Here is a 16,289-nt window from a genome sequence, read left to right on the forward strand (position 1 = left end):
CTAACAGCATTTCCTAAAACTCATAACGCTCCAACAATCTTATCTCAGACCCGATCCACTGTGGGGGAACTGCCTGGTGGGAAGACAACCACTCACAAACATATATTACTATTATATAACACAGAACCAGGAGGACAGTTCAAATACATTCACACACACATACACAAAATCTGAGAGTGCTGAGAGAGCACAGAATGTGTGAATTACTCCGCAACAGAGCGGATAAGGGCTTTCTCAGAGCAGCAACAGTATACAGTCTGTAGGAGTGGCAGCATTTCACTTGACAAGCCAGTGGTGACTTCACTGGGGAGCATCTCAGGTTCACAGGAGGCACTTGCACAATTAAAAACCGACCCAAAAGCCATTCAGAGATGTTTCGAAGGGAACACAAACATACAGTATGGACACAGGCACACAAAAGCATCATAAAAACTAATACAATTCGAGAATACAATACTCGAATACGCAAATTCACAGAAGTCTTCATTATCAAAGTAGCCTCAACAAAAACAGGCAGTCAAAAATGGACAGACAGAGAACGAAAACAAATTCAAACTCTAGCATACATCCACCCATCCCCTCATTCTCATGCACAGACAGTCCCACCACTCACGGTTGAACTCCCTCCGGCGGACATGGGGCCTCCAGGGTCGATTCCGTATCCAGTTCAGGCGTCGAGGCAGCTCCATGCTGCCAAGCAGGTGCCAGTGTGTGTCGACCACTCACCCATCAACGGGCAGCACCCCAGTACCTCCACCCATGTCATCCCCAAGACAGATCCTCCTTCCTGGGCATCGATGGTGCCTGGTACCCACCTAGCAACCTAGACCTTGTAAAACTAACAAGTCACTTTGGCTACAACCTGCCCTCCAGTCTCCTGCAGTGTGCTGATACAGTAGCTGTTGTGGCTCTCGACTCGTTTCCCCTCCCCTGCTTTATCTTTTATGCATGAGTCAGTGGAACCCAACTCCCCGGGTTCTGGGGAGGGACGGAGGCAGAAGCGAGTCAGGCCTCTCCTCAGGACAGAGCACCTATCGACAGGCAGCATCTGAAACGAAGAGTGCACACCCTGCTGAAACGTGATGCCTCTGCATCGAGCCCCCAGGGAGGCAAGGTGGACGGACAGAAGGCGGGCCTTGGCCAGTCGGCTAAGAAGGCTAGAAACTAGACCGTCAGTCACAGAGCCGAGACATAGACAGTTTCTCTCATATACCCAGAAATGCCTAGAGTCCATATAATTGTTCGTGAAAGCCCTCCATCCACAAACAATAAAAAACTTTGAGATCAGTTCATCTTGGGCATTTCCAAATTCCCCCTTTTCCTACATCATCCACTACTCAATGAAAAGTTGCAATAGGCTCCACTAAAAGAGTTTTATAGCCTATCTACACTTGGAGCACATTGCCCTCTAAGAGCGCTGCCAAATCTCTGATTCACTACCACCATGAATGTTCGATTCATGATAACTATGACTTGGAACACTGATCTTCCCAACGCAATCTTGCTGCAAATCAGCCACAAGCCATGAGGTAGATATGGATGTGAAACCATGAAAAACATCATAGACAATCATGTACCTGCACGCAGTTATCTGAGCCTCAGAGGGGTCAAGGAAGAAGGGAAATGTGGGGAGTACTGCATTCATCATCGTGGAGGCTGACTGGACCACTAAGGCCCTTGTTGATATGGGAATGTCATAGTAATGTACTAAGTTGACTTTTTTCTGAATCGAGCATAACACTCCATCTTAGCTGTTTTCAGCATTCAAGCTGCTGCAAGAGCTCCATATACTGTCAACTTTATTTTTTGCACACCACGTCTGTTTAATTTAATTCAGTGGTACAAAAAGTGCATCAGCAAATGGAGAGGTGTGTAGTCTTATGTAACATCAATATAGTAGCCAGCCTTATGAAACATCGGAGGCAGGGGAATAAGTCTAATATCAGTCTGTTATCATAATGCATTCGAGTAGCCAACAAATGCTTCTGGCCTACAGCTCCAATGCAACAAAAAACAGAAACTGCAGATAAAGGAACTTTATAGAACATGCAAAACTCCATGATCAATGATAAATCAGCCTGATGGGAGATTGAGAAGATTTCATTATGAGAGCATGACCTCTAGTGGCAGCTAGCCGGGCACTGCAACCAGAAATTCAAGACACTTGTGTTCCCATTTTAGGTAGAGGACAGAGCATAAGACCAGTCAAAGTCATTTGGATGTTGACATTGCACATACCTGCCTTTATTCAAATAAAACACACTCAGCACACTCTTCCATTGGTCTGGGCAAACAGAAATCTCCTTGCACTGAAAATATCTATTGCCATTTGGTTTGTCCATGTCCAAAATATAATAAATAAAAACAGTGAACAATGCAAGCCACACATGATTGCTAGACTCCAATTCAACAAATACATAACATGACTTTTCAAAAACCCCACAGTGACTACAACCCAACCAGAAAACGTACATTTGGTACAATGAACCACACCAAATATACTGTATACCACTGATGTTCTGCTTTTTAGGAATGACAAAACATAACATGACAATGTTATAAGGAAATGGAATGAAGATGTTCCTGTTTGAAATCTGTTTACTACATAGTGTCTTGCTTACCGTAGAGAAGAGGTTTTCCTTGGCAACAATACACTAACAAGACTAGAGTCTATTGATGACATTTTGATCCCAGAGAAAGCAACAGACATATGAAGAACATATGCTTCTTTTGCTGGTGTTGTGGGCATGTTAGCGCCAAAATCATCACAATGCTAAATATGGATATCGATATATGGCTCAAATACATACAGCTGACAGTCAACTGACCCCAACTACGACATCTGGACAGTAAAGCCACTTCAAATGGAAAACAAATCTTAGCATTCTGGTGAGCCATTGAAAAACATTAGGCATACTCCAGCAACATGTGGTACAATATGATTGTGCTCATCTACTGTACTGTACACAAAAGCTGCATCACAATATCAAAAATAGGTCGGGTCTTGGGCGGACCACATTTACAGAAGGCACATATACAGTAAGAACCACAGTACATACATAGTTCATACACCATTTAAGTTTGATTTGTTTTTGATCCGTCATCTCAAATAGAGACCTATGATTCCATATATTTAGGCTGGATGGACAGTAAACGTTTCAATTGATCTGCAGTTGTAGTTAAACAACAGCTATGATTTTCCCATTATGAAGCCGATACACTATGACAGTAAAAACACGACACAGCTACACAACATTCTGTGACTAGAAATATGGTAAAACTATCAGCTGGATTAAGACCTTGAGCTATGCATTGTGAATAAAAGTTGGTGATAATGTGTTTTTTTTTTTATCTCTGGTAGAAACTCTTAAGACGAGACGGTAAAAAAATATACATAATAAATACACATACAAAGCAGTGAGGTTGATCCTCTGAGCTTCGCGTCCATTTAGACCGCAGTTGGAGGAAAAAAAAAAAAAAAAAAAAAAAAAAAAATGAATACGATCCCACATGCACATTTGCTATATAACCCATTAACAATCAGAGAAGCATACATTAATTCAAACATTTAAAAGCTTTTGGACGTTCATAGCACTGTTTAACTATATTTCTACGATACAGATAATGGCTCTGACTAGTTTGGATGTGTTTGTAAATGGCTATGAAAGGAGAGTAAGATAACATTGCAAATGGAAAAATGACAATAACAGCATAAACAAAAGCATAACACACAATGCAACACAAGCTTTGGATGGCATCTTGAATGTCACTTGAGAGTTTTTTTTATAGCTTGTCCCTGAATGGCAATTATGTTCTTTGACAAAGTGAACATTACATAGCTACCACTAGGAGGTGCATAGAAATCAAATATGGCCCAGAAGCTGCAATCAAAGGTTTGGTTGAGAGAGTGAAAATTGCACTGTAGAAGGATCAGGCATTCCTTAGGTGGAATGGAAGGTGGATACACATGGTAAAGGACTTAACATTAAGGATAATGTTCATAGTAGGATTACCCTAAAATAAAACCATACAGAGAGCCACATGACACAAGGCGGAACCCAAAGTCCATCAACAAGCTCAAGATTAACATTTCATACAAACAAACTGAATGAAACAACAGCACCTTTGAAAGTAATCTCTTCCCCCTACTTGTTAAACAAGATGTTCATTAGAAAAACCTCCACACCTGTTTTTTGGTCCTTTTTAGAGCTTTAGAAATTATCCTCTGCTTCTGCTTTCTGTGTTTCAGTACAGACTAGTTAGACTTTGTGTATCAAGCACACATCCTATGGATCAGGATCCTGACATTTTTAGGTGCAGCATTACATTCCTGATCATAAGTTGACCTGTTTTTTTTACAACTCAAACTTCACTATGGTGCAAGTCGGCGAGGCAACTGGAACTAAAATGCACAACCGAACTGGCATCCAAAATGTAACTACAACTGACAAGAGATCAGCTGTCCGTTGAGGACGGTACCAGCACTAGAAAGGAATAAAGCTTTCTGCAAACAAAGGCAGGATCATAACGGAACAGAAAAGGGAAGGTGATTCAAAATGTCCCTTACAACAGAACATTGTTTTGAACATTGTTTGGACTCACTGTCTGGCTGCCATGCCCACACAGTTGATTTTAACTCTATTACTTACATGCTCATAACTATGCCACAATTATCAGCATATTAATCTATTGGCAAATTACTTTACCTAACCCTCACTAACCCTAATTCCAATGCAAATCCCTCAAACCCATTATACATAGGCACTGTGAAGATGAGGATTGTGCCTTTCAGCATTTTGTTTGAATAAATCCAGCCCTTTTTGTTTGCACTACACATTCACCGGAGCTAGGGCTACGAACATTGTCATGATGCAACTCATATCTAGCATATAAGGCAAGTGAAAACTGGATCAATTTAACATCACCTGTAAATTTGTTTTAACCAGCTCCATTTTGTGTATAAGGTGCTGTGTGCATGCTTTTGAACTGCTGGGGGCCAGAAAGACAAGCTGTGCCACGACATCTTTGCTGACTCAACTCTTTCTAGGCCAGGTTATTTTCCATGTCTTGCAGAGTTGTCCTATGGCATTTGTTCTGTGTGTGTGAGAGTGTGTGTGTGTGTGTGTGAGTGAGTGTGAGTGTGTGAGAGAGAGAGATGCAGCACAAGGGCATGTGTATAGGGAGCTGCACAACCAGCACTGCATTGTGTACAAACATGTCAATGTGCACAGGTGAGAGTCCCACAGCACGTGGATGTGGACAGTCTCAGTACCAAGTTTATTTGTACAGTGCAACATGTTAGAGGTCTATTATATACAAAATTATAAATTCCTTCTGTTTGAGTAAAATCCTGCTCCATAAAGCTGATGTATGAAAGAGGTGAAGGAGAGTGCTGTGGAGATGGGTGTTTAGCTCATCTCTCCTCCTTTCTTCCTGCTATTAATGTTTACTAGTCCAAAGTCTGTATCTCCCAACCTCCTCCATCTCTCCACTCTTCCTCCCATGCCAACATCCATACAGTACTTCACCCCAAGCGCTATGTTCGTCCATCATTCGATCTTTCCGGGGTCTACGTCGTCCAGGTCAATATCAGGCGAGGCCACACAGCACATGCACAATTTCTGCGTGTTCAGAGAGATCAGATCTGCAATGACAGGAAAACAGAAACAAGAAAAATGAACGGCTGAGCTCAAGGCAACTTCTTGGAAACAGGAGAAAATACTGTAAACTGATATTTTGAACAGATATAATTCCAGACAAATCAGCCCAAGGCATTACTGGTTAGAAAACTTTAGCATTAGGTTAATAGTATTAGGAGGGGTTATTCCCCAAGTACACTATAGAACCCTACACATGTGGACTGTATTTGAACTTTGAAGCACTAATCTCAATATCTCTTTAGCTCTTAACAGCACAAAGAAATAGATTTTTTACATGTGCTTGTGGCAACTGGTCTAGGCAGCGTCAGTTCAGGCCTCTTACCGAGCATCTTGGCGAGGCAGGCTGGTCTGGAGCTGGGCGGCAGGTGGACACATATGTAGTAGACGGGCGCTCCGGACAGCGCCACGGCGATGCCCACCAGAGAGTTGACGGTGTCGCTGTAGAGGGGCACCACCACTAGGAACAGGGAGCACAGGCAGTAGACCACTGGGAAGAATAATGATAACTGGAGGGAGGGGGGGTGGAGAGAGGAAAGGCAGAGGAAGATGATGAAAATATGAAGGGAAGTGAAAAGTGGGGAAGGGAAGTTGTAACTGAAGTTTATCATGTCGGATAATACAAAAGCAAACTCAACTTTACAACATTGTATTTTTTACCTACAATGAGATCTCTATCTATATTATGTGTGTAACCCATAAACCCCACCGGACTCTTCATATCTTATCAGTTTCTCTCCAGCCTTGTCATTTTACCACATCGCTCTGACAGTTAAATTGTGGGTCAGCTTTCCCTTAAATTACTTACCTTATTACACAGTAAAACATCATGTCTTACTAGACCTAAGACTGACATAACGTGATGGTTATTTCTCCTTACTAATAGCAGGAGGGGTCAGGCCTGTATTAATGGTGCGACTGATGGGTTACTAAATGTAATCTAAAGTCCTAAATGCTTAAAGGTGCATGTCAACGCTCATGCTAGATTCATTTGCTACCTTGACAGGTCGGTGCAGGTCAGGAGCCTTGATGCGCAGGTAGATCTGGCTGGCGATGGACAGGCCGATGAACAACCAGTAGTTGAAACTGAAGTAGTTGATGAGCTGGAAAACGTCACGCACGCACAGGTAGATCAGAGACATGGTGCCCTGGGAAGGAAAGAGCAAACACACACAAAACTACATTTAGAATGGCAGCAAATATGTTTGAGGAACACAGGCGTCGAGGGGCGACCAGAATGAACAAACACACAGGGCAGAATCCAGCACCCACTGCAATATGTGATACTAACATTGAAAAGCAGGGCAGGGATGGGGGTGTAGCGCTGAATGTGGATCATACACAGGACATTGGGTAGGTGGCCTTCTCTGGAACCAACAAAGAACAACCTGGGGGAGAAAAACAACGGCGGGACGGTGAGAGAAGTCACTCATTCAAAACATTATGGGAATAAATGGGGTTTTGTAGAACAGCCTGGTGGATCTGCAACAGAGAAAACTGAAATGGATCATAGCCTAGCTTCAGGTGCGTGTGTTTACTGACCTGGAGGCAGCGATGATGGAGGAGTTGAGGCCTCCGTAGCAGGAGATGGCCACAGACAGCGGGATCAGCCAGCGAGCCCAGCCCAGCACCTCATCTGCAAACGTCTGAGGAAACATTCAGGAGAAGAGAGGCTCACCACTCATATTCGTTTTTAGACAAGATCAGCGGTTCTCCACATCCTCCCCCTATGTTGTCCCAACTACAAAGCGACTGTTTTGGCTACCGCACCTGCCAACACTCTTGTTCCTTTTTCAGCTCTTGCTCCTGCTGTACATCTGTGATTTAACTTCTCTCATTAATCTCACTATTTGTGAATAATTCATGTTTATAGTTACAGTCTACGAGCTATGCTTCACTGATGGCATCGTCTATTCTAGCTGAAGGCATGATATGGAATAACAAAATGCATAAATAAGGTCAGTCCACCCACAAAAAAGAAATAATCGTGCTATGGGCAGCCCAGTGGGCTACTATAAATCATAGTGGTGTGTGTGTGTGTGTGTGAGAGCGCGTGTAAGTGTGTGTGTATGCAACAGAGTGTGTGCTTCTTGTTATGGAAAATGTCCCATATTTTCAGCATTGAATGTCAGCAGGTATAGCTTTGCAGCAAAGAGGATTGGGAACATGTTGCGCTGCTGCACCATATCAGGGACTCCGGGTGCCTGGCTGAATAAAACGTAAGGGAAATCGAAAGTAGAAGTAGAAAGTAGGACTGAAAGATATTATAAAAAAAAATCGACTTGTGATTATTTGACAGAATATTGCAATTGCGATTTAAACTGCGATTCATATGATCATATGTTTTTCTTGTCAGAAATTTTTTACAACTTTAAAATTGTTTAAAGAAAAGTGATTTTGTTAAAAAATAAAAATAGATGTCAGTGTGCAGGATTTACTGAGTATGATGAAAGGTTTTGATTCATGGACCAGACATTACCCGGAGCTCTAAATTATCTTGTTTAAAAATCCAGTTTGGACGCTCCTCTCCTTAATCACAGCCTCTGCGATTTGGAAATTGCAGAAGTTCATATTGTGATTAAATTTTTTTTTTCTGATTAACTGTTCAGCTCTGATAGAAAGTGGATTTTGTTACTATGAATGCAATATAACAAGATGTCACACTGACGCCAAATGACATTCTTGAAATATCTCAGTCTTGGAAATAAACACCAATAATTGCTGCATCTTGTTCTAATTCGAAGGAACAGCCAGCCGATGGCATGTTGACAGTTGGAGCTTCAGTAAACCGCCAGGCTGAATCCTCTTCTAATAAACGATGGCCTATCAAATACCATTGTCAACAAGCCTGAGCACAACCCTCCCTCCTCGCATGCCCTAATTACATCATCAATGTCCCAGTGTTCCTGGGCGGGGCGCTAACCTCTTTAGCTAACTGAGGTTCCTGTCATCATCCTGACTCCTACCGTCACAGGGAACCACAAGGGAGTGCTACACCATAGACACTGGTGCCAGAGGCCGCCAGCCAGACTGGAGAGATGACAGCAGAACACAGGAAGGGGAGATCAAAAGACGCCGCTCTATGAGGCTGAGCAGATGCTGTCAATTTGGATTGGTCTTGTGATGTACTAATAAGGTTTATGAATGGACATTAGTATGTGTGTTTTGGTCGGCTCCTGCTGTCCCTAGCGTACAAGTGAGTGTATTAGGGATGGGACGATATGCTTTTCTCACGATAAGATACGGGCTTCGCGATTCGCTACAACCATGATACGATGTAATAAGTAAAAGTTCAATGACAACAAAGTCTGACTGTGCAGAATTATGTTTATTTCTGACACCCAAATCTTTCTAGCAATGGCACTGGCTTGCTAGAATGCCACAACAATTTAAAAATGTCATTACAAAGAGCATATAATAGAATTTTTATGGAGAGCTAGTGAGATTGTGATGGGCAAGCCGTCTCATTTGTGATTACTGCAGCAGAATAAAATGGAGCTAATATCGTGATTAATTTTTCTGACCCACGATATGAATTGTCACATTTTTGTACTGCGATATATTGAATTTCGATATATCGTCACATCCCTAGTGTGTATGTGTGAGAAGTGCTTTTAGTTTGGAAAAGAGTGCTGCTGAAGCCCACACTCACCACGGCGACGGCTTCACTGCTGAGCACGGTGTCTGCATCCATGACGACGTAGTAAGCTATGTTGGTCAGGATGTAGATCACTGTGACGATGGGCATGGAAATGGCGATGGACAAGGGCAGATTCCTACAATGGAAAGTGAAATAAGTGGTTTTCAGTGATCCAAGTCTCACATTATTAACCATCCTGCACTTTTCCTTTTGGAAGAATAGTAAGGCTGTGGAGAAAAAATAAATACCACAGGTTCTTCTTGTTTAATCAAAATCCACCTTCAGATGCTCTTACACTGTCACTGACAAATGTTCCTTTTTGTCATATCCACTGTCTCTCAACCTGCCTCGTCTACTTCAGTTAGTGATTTCATAGATTTAACAGATTGACTTTCAACAAGCCCCAGAGAACGGGCCTGGACTTGTTGTGCTCAGCTGGGTTTTACATATAGGTAGAGAGTGAAAATGCTAGCTAGCACCAGTAAAAGTAAGAGGTCTATTGAGGCTACTGTGGGTGTCTTCCTCTTCCATGATGGATTTCTCACTGTGTGATTGTTGGTGTCATATCAGTCACAAAATGGTCAGTCTAGAAAAAAGCCATTACTATTTGATTCTAAAGGACTGACACCAAAACCTGCATTTACTGTTGACGTTTTCCATTGTTTCTCCTGTCTGTTATTTGCGTAAAAAAGAAAAATACATCACCGAACAACAAGAATACAGTATCCTTCTCATAAGTCAACAAGAGGCTGTACAAGACATTTTTGTCTCAAAGGAACATAATCTTTGCATATATTACATGCAGTTTCATCTGAAACCCGTCTGCAACACATTTCAATGAGACCTCAGTGAGGCTAAAACCGGTTTCATCCTGTCAAAGGTTACATTTCAGCCGGGGCTGCTGATTCTGAAGGACTGACACCAAAACCTGCAATTACTCTTACATTTTACATTGTTTTTCCTGTCTGTTATTTGTGTAAATAAGAAAAATACATGACCAAACAACAAAAATGAACCCACAAAGGCAAGATACATCACCAATAGCCATTTTAAACAGTATTAAAGTGTTTTAGGGTGGATTTTTATTTTAAACATACCATCTAATCTTTTCCCTGTGTTCATAAATTGATCAAATTCCAATAGTGCTTTTCCTTACTTTACAATACCAACAAAATGGCACTGTGGTAAAAAACAGAATGAAATCCTAAATATCAAGTTATTCCTTAAATATCAAGTTATTCCTCAAAGGTGCCTTGTGTAGTTAAGTCAAGCATGACATCAAGCCTATTGTGAAAACTTTCTGAAGTGGCAGGCTTTGTACCTCTCTGGGTTCTTGATCTCCTCAGTGATGAAGTTGAGCGTGTCCCAGCCAGAGTAGGAGTAGAGGGCAGAGTAGAGGGCCAGGGCCATGTCACCGGGGTTCAACTTGGAACCTTTGAATGAGTCCTCAAAGTTCTGGTTGTGACCTACACACACACACACATACACACACACACACACACACATATTTATATATAATTTTTTTTTTAAAAAGGAACCATTTACAACTTTTCAGAAAGAAGACAGCAGAAGAGTTACAGAAGAGAACAAGGGTGGATAAGAGACCAGAGTTGCTATGAGAACCCAAGCAGACAAATTCTACAATGTAGAATCAGTTTTTTGTTGTTTTTTTTATTTAGAAAATTAGCCTAGTTCAAAAATAATTCCACATGTAGTAATTCTTCCAAAATAACAGATGTTCAGTTTACTCACAGACTTTAGGCTGCTGTAGTTATATGTAATTTGTTTTATTAATAAGTCAGTCAGTCAGTGAATCAGTCCGTCTGTCACAGGGTTTCTAGCGCACAACTGGGCTTTATAGTCCTACTTGCAGTGTTAAACAAACAAATCCCCAGCATCCAAATCAATTTGAAGGACAGCAGTAATCTTTAACCGCACAGCAAGGGAATAAACTAACTCAGACTAAACTGCGGATATACAGTACAGTGTTTTTTTGATCAGATCAGGGGATGCAACGCCGTCTGCTCCTCACCCAACTGTGGCTGTTGTGAATGAACAGAGGATGGGCAGCGGGAGCCGCTGTGAGGTGAAGTGAGGTGAAGGTGTGAATGTGTGTAATAGGCTAGTTTGATTTTATGGAGGGTAAGTTTAGTGCGACTTGGTGAAAACCTGGTGAAACAACCTGCATGCCCACACATGCACAGACCCACAAAACAACCCACAGACCCACAAACAACCCACACTCTTAAAGTGGAACAATCTCCCACACAACAGAACAGAAGTAACCAGCTTCTCGCATGTATTGAAGATACCTCAAATAGTTTATTTTACACTTTCGGAAAAGCTCCGGACCCGGACTAGTAAGACTAAATGTTTGTCTTGAGCGAGCTAAAAAAATACTTGCCACTGACAAGTGGGCCCCGAACAAACAGAAAGAGATTTCATCATGTGGGGACCAAAAAAATAAAAATAAAATAAATTCAAATTTCTGAAATGGCTTAAAGAAGGGTGGAAGACGAGGTGCTCCTACCTTGTCCCAGCTTAACCAGGCCGGCGATGATGATGACGATGAGAGCCAGGACCTTGGCTACGGTGGAGACGACCTGGAGAATGGCCCCCCATTTCACTTTCATACAGTTCACACAGGTCAACAGACCTGATGGAGAGGGGAGAAAAGAAAGTGGTGAACCAATATGAAAGAGGGAGGGAATGATGGAGACAAGCGGGGAGGAGTGGATAAGCAGGTATTAAATTACAGCACTAAATATAGACATTTCACTTGAAATACTTTGCTATTCCAACTAGACTGGCTGAACATGTCTGGTCCATCTGGTCCATGTCTGGTGGTAAGCTAAGGCCAACTGTCTGCTGAGGGGCTTCAGATAAACAAACCTGTAAGCACAGCACAGACTGACAGAGGCAACACACAAGCAAGGCTTCAGACCAGTGGCTGGAATTGTTGTAGCAGGTCTCGTTTTATTAGTGCATTTGTTTTACATAATTTTACATAATTAACAAATTAAAACAGAAAAAACATTTTTTTTTAACTGTATGGACAGGTGTGTGCGTGTCAGAGAGAGGTTACAGACAGAAAACTTTCAGCACTCTGGTTCCTCAGAAAGCGTCCACATTTTAGTCTGCATTTGATTTTGTGACTTGTCTGTTTTATTTTGCTGCCTTTGTGAAGCACTTTGTAATGTGGATTTTGAAAAGTGCTCTATAAATAAAGATTATCATTATTATTATTATTATTATTATAAAGAGTAAAGGGACAGTCAAAGGCATACATTCAAGGCACAAAACAAGTAGGCCTATGTCTACTTATAAATGCACTGTACTACATGGGTTTTGCTAATTGTTATGAGCAATGCCAGTAATGCTATCTAACTAAATGCAGCATGCATAAAATCACCAGTACCATGCATACCACTGCTTCCGCTTGCGATAACTACACGGACCGTTTGACTCAAGCAATAAAAAGCATGCTCTCCATTACATGACTCTCCACATATATATGGCTTGTCAACATTGGCTTTCCCTTGCAGCTAACCTCTCAGCCCTCCTACCTCCTTCCTCAAATGTTCTGCCAACAGTCTGCCAAGTGTAAACATTGATTTAACAGGTGTTTCACAGGAGGGTGAACGCAAATTCACAACTGCTCGGAGAAAACCTCCTCTTCCATAAAGCTGTCACCGTAAACACAGTGACAAAAGCGCAAATTGCAAGACAAAAAGCAATTCAGCAACTCATACCACAGTGACAAGGTAACACTAGAATAACTCTGAATTAATGCTGAACCATTTTATTTAAACCTGTGGCTTTCATGACACCAGCCAGTCAGCATTAGCTATACTGTTATGGCATTTACAGCTTGAGTTTAGTAAACATGCACTAGACAGTCAACAAGCAACATACTAGAAAGACAAGAATACAGTATCCTTCTCATACGTCAACAAGAGGCTGTACAAGACATTTTTGTCTCAAAGGTACATAATCTGTGCATATATTACATGCAGTTTCATCTGAAACCCGTCTGCTACACATTTCAACGAGACCTCAGCGAGGCTAAAACCGGTTTCATCCCATCGTGTCAAAGGTTACATTTAGGTACACATTACCAAACTGAAAAGGTTGCATTCTGCTGCTGCTGTATGTGTTGCCTTGTGCTTTTCACGTCTCCAGTTGCTGACACCAATTACATGGCAACTTTAGTCCCCGAGCAGCAAGTTCATCTAAAGATGAACGAGTCTTTTTGTACAGAGGTGACTTGAGATTTGGTAAGGGATTTGATTATGCCCCAGCTCACAGAAACCCCTTGGCAATAATGGATATGATTCAGGATATGAGATACAAAGCCAGAAATAATACAAAGGCCTTTCAAACACATGCAAATATGGAAAATGGATAGTGGTGGAAATTACAGCTAATGCTTGTAGAAAGAGCAAAAGGAGCTTGTTCTGGATTCTACCGTGACTCGCTGCTGAGACTTCGATGGAGCTGATCAAAAAGGGCAACCTTTGGTTATGATTTGAAAAAAAAAAAAAAGATTAAAAACTTAAGTTCTATTACAATTAGCTGGTCAATTGCAACCCCACCCATTTGTCCACCCATGTCCTTTTCACCACTAATGTAAAAGCACAGACATCAGGTAAAGCAGAGCAGAGAAGTGTGTTCAATAGAGGGAGAAACTTACATATGATGGCGGCAGCGATGAGGCGGACGGCGTCATAGGGGGCAGAGCAGGTGGGGTAGAAGGGCTGGACCAGGTAGCTGGAGAAGGTCAGAGCTATCACCGCCTGACAGGCCGGCTCCACAATCATCAACGATGTCCACAGTCTACAATGGAATGGATCAGTAATCACTGACATGTACGCACCTAATTTCTCCTCTCTCCACACACCATACATTAACAGTTATGGGGAGGCACCCTTCTTTTGTTTCTCATGACTGAGATTTCTTAGACAATGTGAATATTCTACTAATCCCTCTGCTCAAAGCGCTACAAGAAGCAGTAAATTACATTAAATGAAGGAATTTTGTCTTTATTGGACAAAGTAGAGGGAGTCAGGAAAGACTGGGAGAGAGTGGGGAATGACATGTGACATCCAGAACGTTGCAGTTACATGGTATGAAGCCAACGAAGCCACCAGGATGCCTATTACTACTGCTTGTGTTTACAATAACTACACAGTCCATTTAAAAAATGCAAAAAAAACATTTTATTAAACTATGCAAGGAATCAATAAACAAGTTTTGCATTATATGTGTTCCCCATTCAGGAATATGGGTGTTTTATGGCGCCTCAAAGACACATGCCATAGTAAACAAAAGGCATTTGAGCTGCCTGATGTCCCACCATAATCACCATGATACATTAAATATAACCAGTTATGGTAACAAGGTCAGTAATTAAGCTAATTATTAATGGAATAATTAGCAAATATTTCTAGGTCAACATACTTGTCTTCACAAAACACAAGGGTGGTGTTAATATCAACTCTGTATCTTAAAGCATTAAGAAGTTAAAGCAGTTTCAAGAAAAACAGTTTTTCCTCATTAATATGCAAATTAATACAGCAAGTTGCTCCAAAGTCTAATGACATCATCTACACTACAGGGGGAACTTGTGGTGTGAGTATGTCGTTTCTGTCATGTATTGTTCTTGAGTTATTGTGTTCACAAGAACGTGTCTCCACAGTCAGACAGACAGACAGACAGACAGAGGGCACCATGACAACATAATGTCCAGCATGCCATGCATCATGGTGGCATGACACAAAAAAACAGCTACAGTACATACCGAATAAAAGCCAAGAAGCCTCCGAAGGACTCCAGGATGTAGGCATAGGAGGCTCCAGACTTGCGGATGGTGGTGCCCAGCTCAGCGTAGCACAACGCCCCAAACACAGAGAACACCCCTCCGATGCCCCAAACCACCAGGGACAGACCGAACGAGCCGGTGTAGAAAAGAACCCCCTGCAGAGAGAGGTGGGAGAGGGGAAAATATAACAGACACAAAGCAAAAACATGCCAGAGACTATGATGATAGCTATAAGCATCAGAGTTAGGCTACACTTACTTCAAACTTAGAAGTAGAATCACTTATTAAACAATCAACTACTTATTTAAAATGTAATAATTCTTGAAAGTTATATTTCAGTAGTATTAGTATTTCAATCAAAAGTAAGTGAGGATGGGGAACCATTTCCAACCTGAAAAGATAGTGGCCTAGAAAATGGCCTAAACATCGGGACACATGTAGTATTCAGCCAAACAGAACAGGCCCTCCTACCTTGGGTGAAACGAAGATGCCGGAGCCGATCATGTTGCCCACGATGAGGCAGACGCCGTGGAGGAGGGAGATCTCCTGCTTCAGACGCACGCCGCTGTCCTGGGACGCCTGCGGCGTGCCTGGGACTTGGGACGACTCGATTGCAGCAACCATACTGGCAGTTTTATGGCCTTAAGCCTCAATCCAGAATAGGTAACAGGGAACCGGATAATAGGATATATTGATTTCTGGCAGCACCAGAAATTGAGAGATTGGGTTAAAGAAATGAAAGATTAAATCTGGACAAAATAAAAAAAAAGGGGAGTAGACAAAGCAAAATGGAAAAGGAGATGGAAGAGTGGCTAAGGCTATGCTGTCTCAAACAACAGTCATGGTTGTGTGATGAGTGGTCTTCCACTGGGACAATCTGTAAGGAAAACAAGCAACAGTCAGTGTGGGACAAGCCTGCGACAGCAACTTCAGTTTCACATAGCCTAAATTGTAGGTAATATACAAACCAGCCCGACTGAAAAGTCGACTGTTGCACTGGATTAACTGCTGATGTGTGTGAGAAGATCACAGTCACTTTGAAGTTTCAAGTGTCCCGTTGTCTAGTTCAGGTGTTTACATGAGGTCAATAGATGAAAAGATTATTAGGCTATGATAATCTTAATTATCTATTGAGAGGTTAGTAGAATATTAAGGTGCATGGAGCCCAAAC

General features: G+C 41.9%; 1 protein-coding gene across 1 annotated transcript; it reads right to left on the reverse strand.

Annotated features, from left to right (window-relative positions):
* Positions 1 to 2,220: 2,220 nt before the first annotated feature.
* Positions 2,221 to 15,877, reverse strand: LOC139666884 (Y+L amino acid transporter 2-like). The gene is made up of 11 exons (XM_071546226.1): positions 15,590 to 15,877; positions 15,098 to 15,273; positions 13,991 to 14,133; positions 11,828 to 11,953; positions 10,619 to 10,763; positions 9,310 to 9,433; positions 7,200 to 7,303; positions 6,949 to 7,045; positions 6,656 to 6,805; positions 5,983 to 6,166; positions 2,221 to 5,644 (listed from the first exon to the last, which is right to left on the reverse strand). The coding sequence occupies exons 1-11, from the start codon at positions 15,740 to 15,742 to the stop codon at positions 5,550 to 5,552; spliced, it is 1,497 nt and encodes a 498-aa protein (XP_071402327.1). The 5' UTR covers positions 15,743 to 15,877; the 3' UTR covers positions 2,221 to 5,549.
* Positions 15,878 to 16,289: the final 412 nt, after the last annotated feature.

The sequence above is a fragment of the Centroberyx affinis genome, unplaced genomic scaffold (assembly GCF_046629955.1).
Source record: "Centroberyx affinis isolate AG114_WGS23_722 - 3 ecotype Tasmania unplaced genomic scaffold, CSIRO-AGI_Caff_v1 ptg005187l_1, whole genome shotgun sequence".
Lineage (NCBI taxonomy): Eukaryota > Metazoa > Chordata > Actinopteri > Beryciformes > Berycidae > Centroberyx > Centroberyx affinis.